The following is a 22,136-nucleotide window of genomic DNA, read 5'->3' on the forward strand; positions in this document are numbered from 1 at the left end:
GGTTTTGACTTCCTAAAAAAAAAAAAAAAAACAGGTTAGGGGTGTGATGTTTTCTGTTTAAATCTGTTTGAATAAATTGTTCATCAAGATATCAGAAACCCTGGAGTCTGCTATTCCAAAGGAGGTCACTTAAAAAAAAAAAAAGTTATATTTGATTTTAGATTTTAAATTCTGAATTGGTTGATAACATTTTTGAGAGATAGATTGGTGTGTGGGATATGTGTTGGATGTTTTACTCATCAAACATAGATCTTATGTTTGACCTTTGACACCCCTGAAGGTATAATAACACTCCAACAACGACATGACCAAGTAAACACTTTTTTTGAAATATGCCTGTCCATCAAATGAAATGACTCCATCTAAATAATCAAATAATCTACTTCATTTTTTTTTAGCAGTATGCAGAAAAAAAATTTACCAGCAGCAGTTCCTTCATTTCTCGATGAGATGTTGGCTGTAACAGAAAGTCTAATTTCTGTTACAGCCAACTGAACTGAACACGTGAATGTTCACGTGTTCAGTAAATATCACTATAAAACTACTGCTGCACAGAACTAACAGAACAGGGTGATTCAATCAAGATTTTAACAAGCGAAGCATGGATTCAAATGTCATTTTCATACCTATAACTTATCAGAACAATAATCCATTCGATAGAGAATCCTGGAATCCTTATTTGATATATAAATCTCATCCCAACAGATAAATTCTGTGATTCAAGTTTCACTTTCGTCTTTTATCTCCGACCTTTAATATCCCTTTCAAACAGACACAGACGATGCTGGCGAGGCATCTGTGGTGGGAAGAATAACAATGAGGAAAGTCTGAAGTTGAGGAATGTGTGATGTTTATCTGATCTGCAGAAGAAATAAAAATTCAGTAAAATGTTATCATGTTATATTAATGGAAGTAGTTTTTATGAACTGAATACATGTGCAGATTAGCCTCTATGTCCCAGTTCTGGTTGCTTTTGATGTATATTGAACGGCTTGCACATGGAGCTGAGTTGTTGATTAGAAATGTTTCTTTCATGTCATTCTTTTGAAACCTGTTGCTTTCATTATTTTATCCGATACAAGATTTATTGTCTTGACCGGCTAACGTCTGTTTGATTTTGTCTGCAAACACGATCTGCAGCTTAGATGACTGATACTTTGCTTGTCTGACTAAATAAGTGTTTCAAATTTCTGAATAGGCAATTGTTTGCTAAGCAAATTGTTTCACTTTAATTCTAAAATGCATTTGTATTATTTGATTCAAAGCATTAAAGGATGATTGGAAACTGGGAATATTGTGCAAATTCTACACGGCTGTTTCATTGATCCAGAGTATTTTACAGTGTAAATTTGCAATTTTAGATTACACCATGTGTCGAATGGCCAGTCAGTTGGTTTAAATTACATCAAACATAAATGTGATACAACTTGGCAAGATTGGTTTCTGAGGTGAATTTGAAGTCGTCTTCACCTTCTTCCTTTTCAGCTTTGTACATATAGAGAAAATCTCTTTAGTTTCTTGTTTCTATTAATCTATTAATTTAAAAGAAAATTTATCTTTCATATATTGTTTACACCTAAAAAGATCAATCAGTTCTTTGTAATTGACTCCCTTTCAGAAAGCATGTTTTTACTACACTATCACTATTTCTATTTTAGCTTTCCTTTTCCCTCACGATGGTGTTGAAATGCCTTCAGAATGTTGTGTTTTATTGATTTCCGTGAGATGAAAATATGTTTTATGCTTTGCCAATCTACCAGTTTGCATTTAAGAGATGAAAAAAAAATCTAATCTGTTTGAGGATTTTGATGAATGCACAAAAAAAACCCAGAATCAATATTGCTGGCATTTGTTTTTACACTCATACTTGAACAAAAGCTCACCAAAGCCTACTTTACATATAGCAATTGGGAAATATCCTGCTCTCATGTAATTTAAAGGCGATAGAAAATGGTCAAAACAGAGGTCACTAACCTCAAAACGTCTTATGAACGTCTTCCATGGCCTTTGCAAAAATCTGGACTTGATAACATGATCCTGATACGTTTCTTGTTGAAATCTGCCTTAAACCAGATGTATTTTTTCAGAATACATGGTTGAAGTTTGTTCAGATCATTTCTTAGTTTACAGCAGACAAGATGGAGACATTCTTGACATTCAGATCATTTCAATCAGACTAGCTTTGCTCAGTTTACACACAGTTATAGTAAAAGTAGGCAAGTAATGAAGTATGAATTAGTACTGAAGGGTTTCAGGTGGGGTGGTGGGACCAACTGGTGGGTACTGCTCTCATTAGAGTCCTTCCTGAAAATCAGTCTGTTGCAATGCAGTGCAACACAGGTGTCCTGCGGCTCTCAGCAGGATATTTCATTAAGATTTGAAAGTTGGTTTTCTTGTAACAACTTGACTGAAAATGTTCTCTATGTATCTTGGATGAAATCTCGACATTCCTGACAGCTTTGCTTCTCTTTACAATGCACGCATGTGGTTTGTAAAGTCATCCTGGAATTCATGCAGCGGCCTCACATACACCTCAGGTATTTTACTGCGGTTTTTACAGATTTTTTGGGTTAAAACCGCTCATGAAAAGGTGGAAAACACTGTCTCAAGTGATTGGGATTTGGTTTCACAGAAAAGTCTGGCTTGTGCGTTTAAATTGTAAGTGTTGAGTAAATAATATCACTGAAAATTAGTCTACCCTATCTAATTTTCTGGTTTTTCTTTTTGATTGTTTGTGGTTTAGAAATAATTGGGTACCGGTGTGAACAGCAACGTATATCAGACATGATTGTGCTTCACTTTTTATTTTTGGCCCTTTTAGCTTGGAATCGGTCTGGTTTCAGCCTTCATCTGTTTGCTTCCTGCAGGATTCGGAGGCGACTGCAGATATTTCGTGCATGAGAACCTCTTTATGATCACATAGCCTTCTCACACTCCTCCTCAAACTTTGTTTAATGGCCTGCTCCTTTGAGTTCTTCTCTTATCAATAATAAATGCAGTGCTCCCTCCTCTTTCGACATGCTAATCCAGCTGCTCCTCCTCACCCAGATATTAATCCTCAGAGACATTTAAAGAACGTTCTCCAAATTGCTTTTGCCGTGGTCTCTCATCCTGTTCCTCTAATCTCTCTATTACATATTCCTGTTCAGTTCCTCTGTTTTCTATTTTTAACATTTTTGTTCTCTTCAGTTTTTTTCTCTCTTAAATATCATCTGTTTTATCTTGTTAGTCTTCCTCCTCTACTTATCTTCCTTTCCTTGTGAATTATGATCTCTTTTTACTTTCTACCTCTGCTTTTTTCCTCTTTAATCCCCTCTTCCTTCACTCTTCTCATGCCTCTTGTATTTTCTGCGATCCGTCATCTTCCTCTGCCATCCTTCTACCCTTTATTTCCTTTTTGCTCACATTCTTGCCCCCTTCCTTTTTTATACTTTCTCTACTGTTCTAACCATCATCATCTTTCTAGCCGACATTTTTCGTCTTTCCCACTGCTTCTGTCATGGATGAACGAGTGTGTCCTTGATCTACGGGTTGTCTACTGGGTGCTGCTGTGCTCCCCCCGGTGGTGATCTGTTTTTGGGATGAAGCGGCGACCCCTGACCCCCTCCAGGCTGCTTATGAAGGCTGATAGGAACCAGTGGGCCGCTTATCTCCTCTGGGAGGTCAGCGATACCAGGCAGAGATATTTTGGAGTTAAGATTTGGAGGCTTTTCCTCTCAGGACACAGCAGAGGTTTATTTTTGCCCACTTACCTTTGAGTTCCTGTGAAAGATGAGCTGATTAGCTGGTCACTCATTGAAACTGATTGGTGGATGTGCGTTAATAAGACCATCAGTGAGGCCCAAGTTTCACTTGTTGGTTTTCTGCCAGGGACTGATAAGTAAACTAAAGCACCTGCCAACAGCATCCTGAAGCAGCCAGGTTCACTTTTTTTCCATCAAGTCCCATTACACCAGTAATAAGATAATTTGAAACGTTTCCCCCATTTCAAGCAAATCTGGTCATTTTGTTTTTTCATTTAGGTGAAAACACTTGTGCTGATTAATAAAATGAATTTTGAAGCTTCTGTTGTAGGACACTGAATGCAAACATAAAAATATATATGTATGTTTTTGATCTCATCAGTTTTTTTCTTTCTAAGATCAGGAAACTTTTTTATTTCATTTCATATTTTTCAAAATAACCCTCAGAAAACATTTCAGACAATAGACAAAGTTTAATGTGTTGTTTCAGAACTATTCTACCAGATGGATGGGTAAAATATGTAGATACTATGAAAATGGGATCTGTACATCAAATATTGGATTCCAAAAAAAAAAAAACAACAAAAAAAACTGCGTACACTCACTGATCTAATGAAACAGACACTCAGCTAGAGTTGTAGAAATTAAAGGTCATGTGACTGTTTTCCCATGATTCCAGTGTCACTTCAGAGTTGTCCAACCAATCCCTTTGAAGGTTTCCTGTAGATCCGGTGTGACCCAGATAAAGCAGTGATTCAGTGCTGCACTTTTCCCTCCAGCGAATTGGATCATAGTTGTTTATAATCTGGTCCTCATAATTCATCAGATATTTTTTGTGGATCGTAATTGTGAAACAAGCTGATCTCTCAAATTTTAACAGAAGACCATGCACTGAAATAAAAATGATACCAGCAATCCATCGCTTAGATGGGCCAGTTTTTAGTGTCAAGGTACACCAATATTTTAAAAGGTTGGTTTCAAATCAGCTAAATGTATTCATTATCCTGTTTGTAAAGTTTAAATAACTTTTCTTGATATCCCAAAAAGTGCTGCAGTGACTTCAGCGCTCACACTAAGCTGGCTGAAAATAGGCTACAACACTTTTGCCTCTCTTCTAAAAAGTAAAAATAAAAATAACTCGTGAATTTGGAAATATATTTTTTGACAACAAAAAAAAATTAGAAATGTCTGATAAGCAGACTGTTACAATTTTAGCAAATATTTTCCAGGATTTGGCCTGAATACACACAAGAAACTCAAAATCAGTCAATTAATCAAGCTTATTTGTACAGCTCCTTTCGGAAATAAGGCATCATAAAAACACAAAAATGCAAAGTCCTAAAAAATACTGTAAACAACTGAAAAAAACCCCAGTAACAAATACATTTTGATGAGTTCCATTGCCAAAACCATCAATACACATCAAATAAATGTGTATCTCCAAAATGCCAAAGAAATGTCATTGTAGCTATAATGATTAATGTTGTTGGCAATACTTTTGCACTAGCATGAATAATTATTATTTTTGTTGTTTTAAATAAAAGTCTTTAGATCATGCCATACACATGAACTCTAAGTATTTATGTAAATACCATGGTGCTGAAAAAAAGGGTATTTTTACTTAAAGGATAGCACAATGTGAGATTTAATAAAGGCTTTTGCCTAATCCTTAAACAGAAGCCTCATGTGGACAGATATTACCTCACTGAAAGCCTGTTCCAAAGTGCTGTCTTGTTGCGTACCACTGGAGCATTAAGCTGATATAAAAGCCTTAGGTACGATATTACTGACATAAAAAAAATTATACAGTTGATTAAAAAGCATTAAATAGAAAGCAGTTAGTTATTATAAATCAGTGGCTCTGAAATGTGTGTCCTTGTCAAAAAAAAAGACCACAAATTATTGTTTTAAGAATTTTCCACATTCATTAACACTTTTATAAAAGTTCTACTGAATGAAACAAATAATTAGTTTAAAGCTGCTAATTATTATGTGTTAAATAAAAGCAGAACTTATAAAAATCTGTTCTTCCTACAAATCTGTCTATACATAAAGATGCACGACAACACAGTTTAAAAAGATTTCCGGAAAGTATGGCTTCTTGAAGGCAACATAAAAAAAGGAATGATTGAAGACTTTTGCATGGTAGTGTTAAAAATGATCACTGACTTTGTGATTCATTACATCTTCTGTCATGTAAAAACACCATCTGGAGGTGTTAGCGAGGTTAAAATGTTGATTTTCATTTAACACGTCGCCTGCTAATTAGATTTGCAGCTCATTCCTAAAGCTGGAAACTTGCTTTAGGAAGTTGAGTGGGCCACCTGCGGTTATAGCTGTCCAATAATAAGCCAGTTGCAGATCCAGAAACGGCCAATCTGACACTCTCCACTGAAAGCTCCCTCTGTTCCTCCTGTTTCAGTCTTCACGTTGGCTCAAACATGAAGAAAATGAAACTCCAGCCAACACGTTGGAGTGTTCCTTTGGCTTCTTTTGCGTACGGCGTGCACACACACTCAACCTCGGCTTTAACGTGCACCGTGCTGCCAAGGCAGAGGTCTGGTGTATTTGGAGTGAGACAGATGATGGTGAAGAGGCTGCTGTTTGTTGGCACATGGGAGTCATAATCCACCAAGCAAATGGGATCTGAGAGGTCTGGCCAAACAAAACCGAACCATCACAATTACAGCCGAGCTCATATCATTGCCTGCTCAACACCAAGCTGAGCCTGGAGTCGGCAAACAGCCTGTTTGAGGAGTCCAAGCTCACTTTCATGGTTGTTTTAAAAAATAAACAAGTCAAGTGTTTGAAATGAGCATGACTCACGGCCCGAGCCATCGGCCCCTCCGCCCCAAAAATGAAAGTTGTCTCTACAAACTCTGTGCGCCACGTCTGCACATTGAGCACTGATCCGAACTATTTGTCTGGGCTAACGCGCATAAATAATTCAGGTTTCATTTGTCCACAGTGGATGTAGAAATCCTGTGAGCAGAATGACACATATTCTGCAGCCCTGAAGGATTTAAATAACAGACGAATGGGCGACGATTTTCTTTAACTGCTCGGCAAGTCCTCAACCCCGGGTGGTAAGAAAACATACCTGATCCGTGTGTTCTCTCACCACAGACACTCCTCGAGAAGTGTGTAAGGACACGAAAATGTCACGTCTTGAAATGTAAATACTGCACCGGAGATGAAAAATTAAAGAATCTGAACGGCTCCTTCGTGTTTTATGAGGCCAGACATCTAATTGCCTCAGTTGGATTCTCTCTTATGGATTCTGAGGATGTAGTTCCTTTTGGTAAATCATCACCAGAAGTGAAGCTTGTCCCCTTTGTCTCACTGGAGGTTCTTGACCTACTATTTCCTTTAGTGATATTATGAGAAAACCGTTGTTTATTAGGAAAGGCACTCAGTCTGTTTCTAATAATTCAACTGACTAAAATAGTTTTTGGCTTGTGAAGCAAGTTTAGCATTGACAAAATGTGGCTACTTGTCTTGGTGGGAACGGTGCTGGAAAAAATAAAAACAATCAGACAGAAGACCAACTACAGGAACTCTGATAGCAATTATTTAAGTTGTGTTAAGTAATTAAAGTTGCCAGAACTCCAATATGATATTTGAGGACATCTATTGGCTAATTCTTACTTTGAGATGATTCCTCAATTTTTTGACTTCTTCATTGACTAAAATATCAGGCTGTGTTATCATTAATCTCAGAAAACGTCTCCCAATTTAACAATATATTGCGCAATCTAATAATTCACCAGTTTATTGTGCGCCCACTAGCTTTTCCCTCAACCAATCAAGCTTGATCCCCAGCAAAAAAAAAAAAAAACAGTACAAATGTGTGGTCTGTTCTTAAGCAATAAAGTTGGAAACAATATTTGTTGGTTAAACATTGTGAGCTTACCTCACTTTTTTTTTTTATCACCAATTACTTCTAAGCCTATGCTTATTGTCCATTGATCTGGGTTAATTTAAATTGATTGTTGGCTAATGACAAAATAAGGTCATTAAGACACATGGCTGGAAAGAAACACATCTATGTCATGATCTCCAATGAGAAGCTAGTATATGTAATCAATTGAAGCCCAAAGTAACAACTTATTGCATATATTTAAAATTCTATATATTGCGGTCATAACACATACTATATAGACTGACGTTGAATCTGATATTGCAGATATGATATCGTAAAGAGCCACCTTGCATGATTTGTGTTCCCAGTTTTTCTTGTAGCTTCACTGCTTTGATAAGCTTAAATATATATCCTGCTGCATTCAGGGTTATTTATATGTATATGTAATTTATATGTTCACCAGACGGAGTGGGAGGAGAAAGACGGTGCTCACAAAATAACACTGTTCATCATGTCACCTGTCCACCTCCACTTGTCTGTCCATCTCTCCGCCTGGTTGGCTCATTTCTGCGTCCTCGGACCATTTTCTGAACATGAATATCTCTCCACATTTATTTTTTCATCAGAAGTTCTGTCAGCTCTATTTTTCCCAACAGCACTTTTTCTTTTTTTTTTTTTTTGTTTTAGAAGTTGACTGATGTGCTCGGCCATCAGCCATCCATCTGTGATGAATGAGGCTCAGGAACAATTCTGCTCTGTCTAATACATCATTACCTGCTGCCCTGGCTTGTTCCCTCTCATTTTAGATGCATGTGTTTTCATACATTCATATGTGTTTGCTGTTAAGCTAACAGCTTTAATGCTGCTTGCATGGATTTAAATTACTTTTAAAAGATCATTTGCACAATGAGGTGTTTAAATATTGCTGTTCAATAAATAAATACGTTCATTTTATTTCCCTTTGGTCAATAGAAACTGCAGTAATGATAAATGAGTTCCTCAGAGCTGACTTGTTGGAATTCCGGATTGCAGGTAGAAGTTCAGACTGGAGCCCTGGATTTATATAATTGCATTGATGAGATTGTGCCAGCACACCTTTTGGTCACATTCACCACAACGTTTCCTCCCAAGGTTTTACAGTAAAGTTGCAGCCTCATTGGTTGGTAAATGTGTGTTGGTTCTTCAGTTGTCTTTTTAAAGAGATTCATAATTTTTGTGTTCTTGTTTTTCCGCTGCTGCTTCTGATCTCACCAACTATCATTGTTTTGTCTTATGTGCCGTAATTTCAGTTGTCTGTGGGAATGACAACATTTATATCACATACCGTCAAGTGAGTCCTATCTCGAGGGAAATCATCTGGAAACATGACTTTATTCTTTGGATGGCCGCCTGGATTTAGTCCCTTGTAGGTCCCTATTGCCCACAGAGGACTAATGAGCTGACTTTAATGAGCCCAAGGTTATTAAAAAGACTTGGAACCTAAACTTGCCAGGGGTATGAATAATTTTTGACTCAATTGTTTAGCATCAGCATTGAGTTCTGGATTTGCTGCCAGGTCTCCTCCTTATGTGAAATGAGATCAGAAAATCTCCAAAAGGAGATGCTATGAAGGTATTCTGATCAGATCCCACCCATCAACCACACTCATCCAGCAGTGCTGTGAAGTGGAACTTGTAGCCCACAAAGTGCCCAAATGTTTCATCTCCGACTCATATAAAGTTTTCTGATCCGTCTCTTGACTAATTGTCGTTTTTTTTTTTTTTTTTTTTTTGGTGCAGTAAGGATCCCTTCCTGACAGTGACCTGTAGATCATTTCCTCTCTGCGTCTGTCGACATTAAAACAGAGCGTTAGCCAGCGGCAAACTAAATCCAGAGGATTTTCGGCCATAATGAAGTCCGGAGCAGCAGCAATATTAGCTTTACAGGCCATTCTTTTTATCTGCTTATTAACGGAAACATTGTCAGGGAGCAGAGCGATGCAGTGAGAAGGTTTCTGGGGCGGGGGGGAGCGGCGCTGTCGTTGCGTGAGGTATGATGGGTGATGGGGCTACAGATCCGAGGAGATGGATAGTGTAATTAAGCACTAGAGAAATTAGAACCCCTTTGGCTTGAGGTAAAAATTAAATTGAGCTCTAAAGGGTGCAGGTAGAAGGAGCACTAAGGTGGGAATTTACAATGTGATAAGGGTAACTGAACACTGGCAGCGTAACTATGAAATGCATTCATTGTATGCAAACACATAAATAAAACTCCACTCATTCACACCCAACAGTGAGGTAACTAAAGAGCTTGCTAAATATCTGAAAAATATTGTTTTTTTATAAAGTTTATTAAATTTTTTTTCTGCTGCTGTTCTGCAAACTATAATAAAATTCCCTATGAAATACAACAAAACATATTGGAAACTGAAGCAAAATGTTGTATTATAAAAAGGAAAAAAAAATTGAGGGCGCTTCCACAAACAACCAGTAAAATACAGAGTACTCTTCTAAAATAAAAATAACTTATTAGTGCATGAAAACATGGTGATTATGCCCTTTTATTAAAATTTTATATATTTGCCAGAGGCTGGTTTCTTTGCTTAAATTGTGAGTTTTGGGTATGCTCATTACAAAAATATTTAAGAAAATAATAATAATAAAAAAATGATAATAATTTGTGCAAAGCTGAACTGGACTGCTCCTTGTGGCGACTGGTGGTAAAACTCCACATGACTTCGTCTTACTTCTCAAGCTAGAACATGGCACATGAAAGAAAAAAAAGTTCAGAATTTGAAGTTTTAAGTGGCGTGGGAGGAGGAGAAGGACAGTTCACACAGTGAGAAGATGAAAGGAAACCTCAACAGAATAGAAACCCTAAAGAAATGAGGGAAGGAGACAAACTGAGGAGGGGATTAAAAAGATGGACAAGACGAGTACAATACAATTAATAGGGAACATAAATTTTACAAATTCTTGTTTTTAAGATTTCTTTATCACAGACTAAAAAGTAGTTTGGTTAAAACCTGTGATAGCTGAATATTGATTTATTTTAACATTAAATATCAACATTTACTTCACTGGTAAGGTTTGCATAAATTCATGACAAAGTTTCATTTCACTTTCACTTAAATATTTCCGTTTGATATGAGCTTCTTCCTTCCAGCTGAGTCATTTCTGTTTCACAAACCTCCCGCTGTCCGTGTCGTTCATCGTTCCTCTCAGTGAAAGCATCTCCTGGCAAGCGCATCAGCTGAATTTAGCCTTCATTTTCCTAATACAATCAGTTCCAACAAAACAGTCCTTCCCTTTAATAGGGTCACACTAGTCACTGTATCTCTCTCTCGTTGCTGATTGTCTCCCCATAGATCAAAACAAATCCTCGCTGCCATGAAAGTGGTATATGCTGAAGAAAATAACGTGAAAATGCGAGTTAATAATGAACGAGAACCATGTCTCTCCTCTCATCTTTTTCCTTTATCTCATGCTGCTGATCTGTTGAAGAAGGTGTTGCCTGGCAGCTTTAATTCTTTTGTTTTCCTCTGACGGGCCATCGACTGTATCTGTTTTCATTACTTATTGATTATGTGTGCCCCTGCCCTCCGTGAGGAACGTCTGAAATCTAATTTCCCGTCCTATTGTGCGGCATGGCCTACAGAGATACAAACTGAGTATCCAACTGAGGTGAAATTAGTCACCTCAGTTGGATACTCTGCACTCCGTAATCAAACAATGAAATTACTTAGTTTTGAAAGGTGTTAATGTTGCTTGGAAAGTTTTGAATAGGACCACTCATAAATTATTGCAAAAATAACCATCAGTCCTGAAAACACACAACCATAATAGTTTGAGTGTTGTGTTTGAGGGTTTGCAAGTTCTTTATGTGGAAGTGGAACTTGAATGCACTGTAGAACGTGTGAATAATGAGAAAATATTTTCTGACACCTCATTGGGCATTTTGTGACTGGTTGACTAAAAGCAGCTAAAATTAACCCTAGTTGACTTAGTGCTCCTTTAGTTTATTTTTAGCTTGATGTCGCTTCAGGTGAGCGAAGTGAAGTGACAATATTCCTGCTGACAACTTCACAGTCGAATAAACTTGTGCTTTAATCAGCAGACCTGACACATTAACCATCATCAAATTATTATTTGATTTTTCACCGGATTGGTTTGGAAGAAACACAAAGCATTTCTTCTTCAAATGCAGAACTTCAGGTTCAAAGTTTGGATGTGATATTTGATCTTAGTTTCACTTATACCTTCTCCATATGTTAATAAAAACAACTTGACCGCAGATGGTCATATGAAGGGGTTACTGGATTGTCTGCTTTCAGAGTTCAGCTAAAATAATATTCTTTATGAAAGTTGACAGGTTCCTGGTTCAGGAGGTCTTTGAGTGCAAAGTTTGTGCTCGCCGTTAGCATTTGGTAACTTTAGTGCTCTCTGGGTTTGCCACTTGTCTCCTCATCAAGTTCAAAATCCTGAAAGTTTAATAAATTGATTGTTGATGACTGATTTTTAGCACAGATGGAAGGAAAATGAATGTCCATTTTTAATATATCTCCTTATATATACTCACAATACCATTCACATTGTCAACATTCACAGTAATGTTTCGAGTAAGAAAAACTTTCTAATTTCTCACTAAATCTCAGGTTTATTTACTTGCAGTTTTTTTAAGATAATATGCAGCATCTTTAATAATATCCATACAAGAAAATACTGAAACTCCGAATAGACTTTATTGTTAAAAAAAAAAGCCTATGGAGTATTTCAGAATCAGTTATGTTTGTATTTATTGTGCTGTAAGTTACCACTTATTCTGTCATATTTATTTTTTCATAAATAATTACTTCAACACTTTTGGCTCAAGAGGGTTGAACGAAACACTGTCCTGAAGGCACTGGGAGAATTTTTGATCAAGTAAAAGCACAGCTGGGGATATAAACACATTTCTTCATAATTGATGCTGTTAAGCTTATCATCGTAGCAATAGTATGCATTATTAGACACATATCAACCATGTCTCTAGTGTCTGTAAAATCACCTCACTTCAGGGCGCCTCTGAGCGCAACTGTTTTGACCTGTGTTGACAGATTTTACACATCGCATTTTCATATTTTGATTAAATGCATTTTAAACACATAGTTTGTGTTATTTAATGTTTCAAAAGGCAGACCAATAAAGGAAGTTGGAGAAATACTTTTTGAAGCATGCCGTCAAGTTCTGACAAGGCCTTATAAGCCAGATCAGGTAAGCACAATGGGGCCTACGCCTTTTTGTTTGAACATTGACAAATCTTCATCAGGTCCGAATCTACCTGATGAAGGTGATACAGGTGTTTCAGCACCTCACAAGGTTTCAACATCATCATCCTGCATTACCATGTTATCTAGGAGTTCTGTAGATAGACGGACCCTTAATGTCTTTAACGTTCCTTTGAATCAACATGCTGCTAAGCTTTTGACTTTCCTGACAACCCATCTGCAACCAATGTCTTTACCAGGTCATGGACTTACACATAAAGAGGGAAATCCATACCCCTTCCACTTGTACAAGATCTGATTCGACACATCTGCAAGTTTGCTTTACGTTTTCGATGAGTAAAGCCTAGGGCAGGTACAGCACTGGATTGACGATGAGGTATGCCGGACCTTTTTTATTTCCAAATCCTCAGTACCTGCTCAATCCTGCCTCTCGTCACGTGTTCTTCTGACCTCTGAAAGAAGGCTTTTTTCCCTGTTTCAGCGTCTTTCCATTTGGTCAACTGACCCTGAAAGACGGTAGCAAAGACGATCTGCCTCAGTAAGGGGGGAGACATCGGACATAAAAATGTGTCTCTGGCAGAACAACGATCCTTGAAATCAGTGTAGGGGAGAGAACAGCTGCATCCAAAGATCGTTGTCAGCTGATGTAAAATAATAGTTTCTTTCCGATGCAGTGCACCGTTCTGTTTAAAGTTCCTAAAGCAATACGGCTCAATTATGACCATATAACGGAAATGGATGTTAAGGATTTGACCAGACTCCTTGCCATTACTTATTTATTGCCATAAATAAGTAATGGCAATACTTATTTATACATGTATTTCTTGACTACAGTTTATACAGATGGACAATCTTAAATCCTGAACAAATGATTTATACTTTGACTATCCATGTGGTATTTAGATGTAATGTCTAACACTGACCTGCTAACAGTCATATTAAATTGCCTGATAGGACTTAATGAAATGCAAAGGAATGTTATTTAAATCCATAACCCTCTGCTGAAGGATAAGAGGAGTATGCTTTATTTATGTAAGCTAATTTAGGAGCAAGATATTGACCAGAGATCCCAGTAATGAGGAGCCGGGTGGAGGGAGGGAGATCTTTGTCTTCTCCCAGCTCTAATGGTCTTTGTCTCCCGCCGTCTGCTCCAAGTCACTCTGTAAGTGTCGTTAGGATGCACAGGGAGTCGCTCCAGCTAAATATTGTGCTGGCTTCATTTAGCACAGATGAAACCGTGACTCAATGCGGACTCATAGAGCAACTGAGTCGCGTCGCAACCCAAATCATTTTAGTCGGCTGCTGAGAGAGTTATCTTAGCAGCCACCAGCACTGTGCATCTGAAGCCTCCGAGCCTATTAGTCCCTTTCTGGTGTGCTGTGTTAATTGGTGCTCAATGATTTCAGAGGCGGACTGACTGCTAGTCGGAGACTTTGCTGCTCTGAGCCTCATTAACCAGGTGATTGTTCTTCTCTTGTGGAGAGACATAAATGAAAGTCATGATCTCTCCTGGAGCTTTTTTTCCCTTTAAGTCAAACGGTGGTAAGTGAAGGAATACTGGAAAAATATGTAATACCTCTAAAGCTAAGCTGTTCTCTATCTCCCGTCCCCTAATGCATCTGTGGCTCAAACCAATTTGGTTTAGAGTCAGGTGGTCTTTGTTTAGTTTTTTTTCTTGTTTCTGCAATGTGTTGTGCTTGTGACAGAAATTTCACGTATGATGTTCAACTCAGGCTGAATTAGCTTTCTACCCCATTTTGTCTGTTTTAGCTTTTTTTTGTTGTTGTTGTTGTTTTTTCAAATCCGCAGCTATCATAAACCTCATTTCTTTGAGCTATAGGGAGGCAATGTGCAGATGTGAAGGAGCAGTGATAGTTCACCGTACATTACCTGTTCAGCACTGAGTGGTAGACATGCAAATAGTCTGCCAGGCACAATGAAGGAGACGGTGGAAGCACATTTATGCTTTCACTTCTTCCACCCACTGAAGAAGTGCTCTGACTGTTTGGCCTTAAGGTTGTCCTTGATATTTTAGGTATGCTACGGTCAGTGAGTTTGTAGCTGCCGTCTCAGGTGTTTGCTCTGAATTGTCTTTTGCAAACAAAAATATTCTTAAGGTACCATCAGTCATTTACTCTGTCATTTTTGTCTGAAAGCTACATGTGGCCTGCAGGTGGCCATTTAAACCTCTAAGTACTAAACGGAGCGTCGGCGATCCAGCCAAATTTGCAGTACCGTAATTCCGCCACACTTTGCGCTATCTGAAAAATTCCAATGGTTTCTGAGAGATGATACCTTGTGCTTTCCAGCCAATATCGGGTTATTACGGTAATTTCACCCCCACTGTAGCAGGGGGTGAAATTAATCTGAGGGGTGCTCCTTTAGTAACTTGCTGGGTATTGAAACGTCCGGTTGTTATAGATAGATGTGCAAATATATTTACTCACAGGACAGTTAAAGAACTGCGTACAATTAAAATAAGCAAAAATATCCAGGCGGAGATTTAAAATTTAGGACCTAAAGGGTTTTAAAGAGGCCTGCCAAATGCTGTGTTGGTTTTCAAGGCAGACCCTTCTGGGGTTTTTTTAAATTGTTGAAATAGAGTGTTGTACAGTAACGAATGTAACTGAGACTATTCCACAACTTTAGTCCATCTCAACTCCACTGAAATTTATTCTGAAGTTAAAACATTAGTCAAAGAATAATTATATAAAAAATAAATTATAGAAATTATTTAACTGAATGATTTGGAGGTCAGATCTTTTCACAGTACATTGTAAGTTAAGGGACATAAATTACAGTTCCTGTTAAAATATTGTTGCTGGCCTAATTTTAAAGCCCGAATCCATCATATGTGAATGTTTGATGGTGAAGTCGGAGTTTGAGCTGAATTTTCAGTTCAGCTAGTCCGAAGCCCGCAGCCAAACCACGAAAATCTCTTTTTCTTTTAATCAGTGCCTGACTGATGGCGCGCTGCAGATCTGACATAAACTTTCCCGGGATGCAGGTACAGTAGTTTTCAAAGTCAGCTATCAAGCGCTGGTGTCCTTCATGTTTTAGACACTTCCCCTGTTCGTCACACCAAATGAATATTTGATTAGCAGTCCTCTGCGGAACATAATGATATGCTTTGAAGGTAATTCAGCCATCTGAATTGAGTGTGGATCAAAATCTAAACATGCATTAAACCAGTACTTGATAACTGAAGTTAGACACCACTGCTTTAGTGGAAATTAAAAAAAAAATAAATAAATAAACCACATCTTTTTGTTGGCTGAGAACATGACTGAGTTGACAGTCATGTTGGCCATTTATTATTAATGTTTATTCTCTTGTCTGCGGGCAGCTGAAGAAAAGGTGAATATTGCTTGTGGCTTCCGTGCTGTGATTTATTTCAAAGTGCCTCCAGTTTGTTTCGGGGTTCGCTCCTAATTATCGCCGCTTTTGCGGCTAATGCATTTTTAACCAGACTGATCAAAACAGTTCCGCGCCCAAAAGGGACCGTCTGATTTGGACATAATTCGTTTCCTATGCAGGCCAGTGATCAGGATGTAATCGGTTAAATTTTTAGAGCAGACACCAATTGGATGTTTTCTGCAAATTGAAGCATTGCTGGACTACAAATGGACTAAGCTGCACACAAATTGTACCCTTGGCTTCTTTTTTTTCTGCTTCTTTATTAATAATACATTACATCTGTCAAAAATCTGGGGACTTCTTGGCATATTTGCATAAATATATTTCTTTTAATATGTATTTTGCTTCCAGGAGAAGTTTTTTTATGTATTTATTTTTTTCGAATCTGGGCAAAAAATAGTGTTCAAAGAACTACACCTAGCCCTCTTAAAATCTAATTTGAAGCATACATTTACAAACGTGTGAAAATTGAGCTGCAAACAGAAACATGCTGCAAAGCAGTGCAGCGTGTTCTTCAGACCGTATTTGAAGACTTGATGCAGCTTTTAAAGATTCACATCTAGTGGTTGCATCTGATTTATAATTATGAACTGAACTCAGAATATGATCAAGAGAGTGGCTGGCAGAAAAAAAAACATGTTTTATTTTATTAACTAACTTCTTGCTAATTAGATCAGAGTTAGTTCATTAGATCCTGTTTTAGAGGCAACATTTGTCCCGTTGTCTTGAAAACTATTAGTTCGGTTGATTGCATTTTTTTTCCCTTGCCGATCCCTTTAAAAAAAAAAAAACAACGAAAAAAATCACAGACAACGCTGCTCTCTAAAACAGAAGCTTTCACATAATAAAGATGGATTCGGTGCACTTAGGCGACTGACTGTTGATGATCTCGTGTCCTCGGTTTGTTCTCAGCTCTGAGGGATTCAGCTCGAGTTCAGCCAAGTTTGACTCATCAAACATTAAGCAGCAGGATTCCTGCGACCTGCCAGCTGTTCTCCTGCTGCTGTTTTCCTGCTTTTTCCTTGAAGGCGACCAGCCTTCATTTTATGCTCCTCTGCCTCAGCACGGATGCTTCTTCTTTTTTCTACATTTCATCTTTTCCCCTGGTGGGAGCTCAGTCATAACACTCCTGCTGTCCTTTGAAGCATTTCTTGACCTTTTAGTCCGGACAGATCTTCTCCTGCAGAGAAACTTGGGCTCTAACTGGAGATGAAAGGCGTCTAAAAGGCTTAAACTATGGCTTTTTGTCCGAACACTGCAAGTGAAGAGCCTTCGTGCGGCTCCAGTTTGATGTTGGAAACTCAAAGTTGTTTGGCAGTAGTTTTCTTGAGGTGAAACCAAAACCAACGACAGACATTGAATCCGTGATAAGAGAGAAGAAATCTCTTTTTGAGAAACAACTTTGAAGGATTTATTTTATTTGGGGGGGGGGAAAGCAGAATAATTTCAGATTTTTTTCTTCTTTTACATTTATTGAAACATATCACAGACATTGAGTGGGAAAAAGAACCCATAAAAATAATTTGGTGAAGTCAAGAACAAGAACACTTTTAAGCTGATTGACTTAGTAAAAACATTACAGAACCTCTCAGAATCTGTGCAGGTCCCTCTTCAGAGTAGCTCAAAGACTTTCTTTTGGATTCAGTTTTTGACTCTTTGGTCTGGTTCTCTGAACACTTGTACTTTGTTTTTGTGGCGTTCAGAATGCTTCGGGTTGTTGTCATGCCGACAGATGAAGCTTCTCTTTCATGTGGCATTTGGAAAAAAATCAGTATCCAAGTTTCAGAGGAAGATGAACACCTCCATGATGCTGCCACTACTGTGCTTTCCTGTTTTATCAGGATGTTCCTCCAGTTATTTGCTGCATTGTTTTGGTACCAAACACACCTTTTGGTTGCAATAGACCAGAACAAATTTTCCCACAAACAAATTTGAATAAATTTCAAACAGAATCGAGGGAAGCTTGTGGGTAAAATCCTAATAAAATCTGGACGGATTTGATTTTTAAAACTGTGTCCCAACCTGCTGGTACTTTAAAGTAATTTGTTGGAACCAAAAATGCGTACATAGCCTTGGGGAAAAGATACAAATGTGTTGTGCAGTTTTTGTTGCTTTCTCTGTCATTTTTTGTATTTATTTTTTGTCCTTGTAACAATTTGACGCACCTGCTTTAAAGCAAGAGCTCTCCAAGAGGAGAATGAGCTGGGAGTTCTGTGCTTCCTCACCTGTCTGTGGGCAGAAAGAGACATGTTTAAGCTCTTTAACTCGAACTGTGATTTCATATATATATATATATATGTAAGTATATATATATATATATATATATATATATATATAATGTACAGAGGTGAGAGATGATCCAGGTGGTGCCAGAAAGTTGGAAAATGGTGCAGATGAAAGTCTAGCTCTGAGGATTGTGTTTTACTGCAGGAAAAGAGCTGCCTGGCTGAGTTTTCCACTATCAAGAGCTTTTTTTTTTCTTCAAAGCAAGTCAGTTTAAGAACTGTGTTAGTTTGTGCGTCTTACATCAGAGCTGCTGATTTGAGCAAAGGTGTCAGAGTTGGATGAAGACTTTTCTTTAAGATTATTTTGACATTTTCCGATTGTGACATTTACAGTTCTTATGGTAAATTAAATAAAAGCAGAATTTTAAATATGACTTAATTAAAAAAAAAAAGAAGTTCACATTCACTCTTCTTCTGTCTCAATCTATTTTTCTTTTTTTTTAAAATGGACATAAAAGCCAACAAGAGAAATCAACTTTATGTGACACTATAGATCGACATTACAATACACTGAGTCAATGAATTTTGGTATTAAAGTTTGGGTGAAAACTTATTTCTGAACTCTCTCTCTTTTTGTTATCAGTGCTTTCATTTTGTTTTCAATATTCATGTAGAAGTATTCATGTTTTGGGATGATATTGGTTTTACAATATCTGCCAGAAATGTAATTAAAATTGTGCTTGCGACTGCAATAACTATAGAAAATCTGAGAATAATACACTTGTTCCATCAAAATGCACAGCAGCATATTTTTTTTTAATTTTCCACAACAAACTCTATTTTATTTTGGTTGGCATTTTTGCCACAATTGCTTTAAATTATGACTTTATTCGATTTTTTTCAATGCCTCATAACTGGGTGTGGCACTTTTGACTATCATAAAGGGCCTGATTTGATTTTTGTTTTTTGTACCCATAGTTAAATTTGGTCTGCTGCCATGAGTTAACCATCTTCACGTACACATTTCAATTTAGATGCCACAAAAAGCTATAAATACGGACAACCGGCAGCAAAATGTAGGTAATGAAAGTTTGATAAGGCTTTAACACCCAAAGCCGTGGTTCAGATAGAAGCAACTGAAGCTGCTTAGAGGATGAGAAATATCCAGCCAAGAGCTATAACTGCCTGGTGTGTTCTGCTTGTTTCTCACTAATCCATCTGCTATTTTGTTATCCTTAGAAACAGGTCAGGTATCTGGTTAAATTTAAATATCACATTTTTGAGTTTTAGTGAAGATTCAATTCAAGGCTCTTTGATGTTTTCTGTCTAGATCATCTGTTTGCGGCAGTGAACTTCCACACTGAAGTCATGTCCACATCCATGCTTTGTGTGTGCGCAGTCAGATGTGTTTTCTTGGGTTTTGCCTGTAAAGATGAAATGCACTTCGGACACCTGAAGTCAACAGGGTTCTGTTGAAATCTGTGAAGGCCATTTTGTTCTCCTCTCTTTGAAACTTCTCATGTGATACGATGAGAAGGAACTTGGTTTCTATTTCTGCAGTAAATCATACTTAATTTGGGTTTGCAACTTGCAGGTGAAAAATCTCCCAGCAAACTAAAAACATCAATTCTAATAGTTTATGTAGTTAAACTTTCACTTTTAACCTACATAATGTGCTTCAGTGCTCCGTTTGTCCTTATTCTCTGAGAATTGATCAATTACTGTATATATACTTTATCAAAAAAAATAAAAATCTCTTCTCTCTTCCTCCTCTCCCCTTGCAGCCTGCGAGCTGATGAACCAGGGCATCCTGGCATTGGTCACCTCGACAGGCTGCGCCTCGGCCAGCGCCCTGCAGTCCCTGACAGACGCCATGCACATCCCGCACATGTACATCCAGAGGAACGGCGACGGCTCCCCCAGGACGGCCTGCCAGTTCAACCCGAGCCCCGGAGGGCAGCGCTATACACTGGCAGCCCGGCCGCCCGTACGCCTCAACAACGTCATGCTGACGCTCATGGAAGAGCTGCGCTGGCAGAAGTTCATCTTGTTTTATGACATAGAGTATGGTAAGGGGTCGACGCTTTTTGTTTGCTGCTCTGTTGGAATCTCAGAGGTAAAATTCAAGACGTGCGCTTTAGCGGAGACGATTGCATTGGAAATCAAAGATGAGACAAAACAGCTCTGTTCCAGAAAGCATAGTTTGGAATAAGTGTATATGGATTTGTTGTTTTCTTATCAAAATGTTCTCCGCCTTGCTAATGCATGTTCCTGTTTTGTACCTACACTTTGCTGTTTTCTCCCCTCCTACTTAAATCTGAACAATTGGATATACTTTTACTTATGTTGGTGGTTGCGTTATTGAGGAAGTATTAGAAATCATAAAAGTCTCTCGTTTTGTTTCTGTATATTATTTTTTGAACAATCCATAATGCATGAGTTGTTTCCAATTATTTTGTTTCTTTGCTCACTCTGGACCAATTGAGCGGGTGAATTTACAACAAATCACAAGTTGTGAAGGTGACGAATGGACACATGGTCGGTTTGAAATGTTTTGTTGGAGACCGCTGCATTTTGAGTGACTCGGTTACAAAATGGTGAAATGAGCATCACTGTTTCTGTTCCAGTTCTCTGAAACCTCAGAAGGACTGACATAAACATTCACTTCTGAAGTCAATGGAAGTATTGTTACAAGTGGGCAAAATCTCCCCGTTCCAACTACAGATGGAACCTAGCTTAAGCTAGAGGTGATCTTAATTTTACATCTACTCTTGATGAAGCCCCTCCCATCTGCTAAATAACTGAATCCACCTGAATCAGATAATATTTAAAAAGTTGATCTTTTAATTTGTCACACTTTGTTTACCCAACAGCTGATGCTCTAGTTGGTATTTTTTTCTTCCCTTGAACTGTTTTCTCTTTAGTGTTTGATATAATCCTTGTGCAGCTGCTGGCAGGGATGGGGTACATACAGATGTTTGCTTTTTTCTGTTGCACTTTGCGCCGAGTTATGTTTTTCTTTTTTTTGTGATTTAGTCTGAGGAATCCTTTTGTTTTGATGAAACACATTTTGTTTGCTTCTGAAGATCGCCTGTTTCCATTTTTCAGTCTCAGCTGTGATGTTGCGGTAACTTTGTGTCTCTGACCATATCGCCACATGGTGCCTGTGTCTCTTTTTGATGACTCACCAGCTTCTGTAGACAGATGATGCAGCTCTGCTTGCAGAAACACACCGGAGTGTTTTCCCTCTGGCTGTGGAAGCCAGCTTTTCATGTGTTCGGAGTTTCCTGACATGCACTCCATTGTCTCTGTAAGCATCTTTCTTTATTCTAACATGCTGTCATTTTAGATTCATTTTTATATCCAAAACATTTCATCTGATTTACTATGGGTTTTTTTTTTCTTCTTCTTAACTTTGTTGTGAATTTACCTTATGTGAACTCTCAGGGATCAGCTGTAAGCAAATAATTGAAAAACCATTAGGAAAAAGCTCTAAGTGCCTCAATGATTTCCACCGTTTCCTGACTGAAAGAGGTTGTTGCAGTGAAACTTTAGGGCCCGGTTTTCCCGTGTGTTTGTTTGGAATAGCTCACTTTGATTGCATCTTAATGAAATCACATTAGCCTTCATGGGTTCTTCAGTGT

General features: G+C 38.0%; 1 protein-coding gene across 4 annotated transcripts in view; it reads left to right on the forward strand.

Moving 5' to 3' along the window:
- grid1b (glutamate receptor, ionotropic, delta 1b) overlaps positions 1-22,136 on the forward strand; it is a 461,341-nt gene that overhangs the window by 235,739 nt on the left and 203,466 nt on the right. For all 4 annotated transcript variants that reach the window (XM_028029850.1, XM_028029852.1, XM_028029851.1 and 1 more), the window contains exon 3: positions 20,277-20,561. In XM_028029850.1, coding sequence (XP_027885651.1) covers positions 20,277-20,561 — 285 coding nt within the window. The remainder of the gene's footprint in view (positions 1-20,276; positions 20,562-22,136) is intronic.

This window comes from Xiphophorus couchianus, chromosome 10 (assembly GCF_001444195.1).
Source record: "Xiphophorus couchianus chromosome 10, X_couchianus-1.0, whole genome shotgun sequence".
NCBI classification, from domain to species: domain Eukaryota; kingdom Metazoa; phylum Chordata; class Actinopteri; order Cyprinodontiformes; family Poeciliidae; genus Xiphophorus; species Xiphophorus couchianus.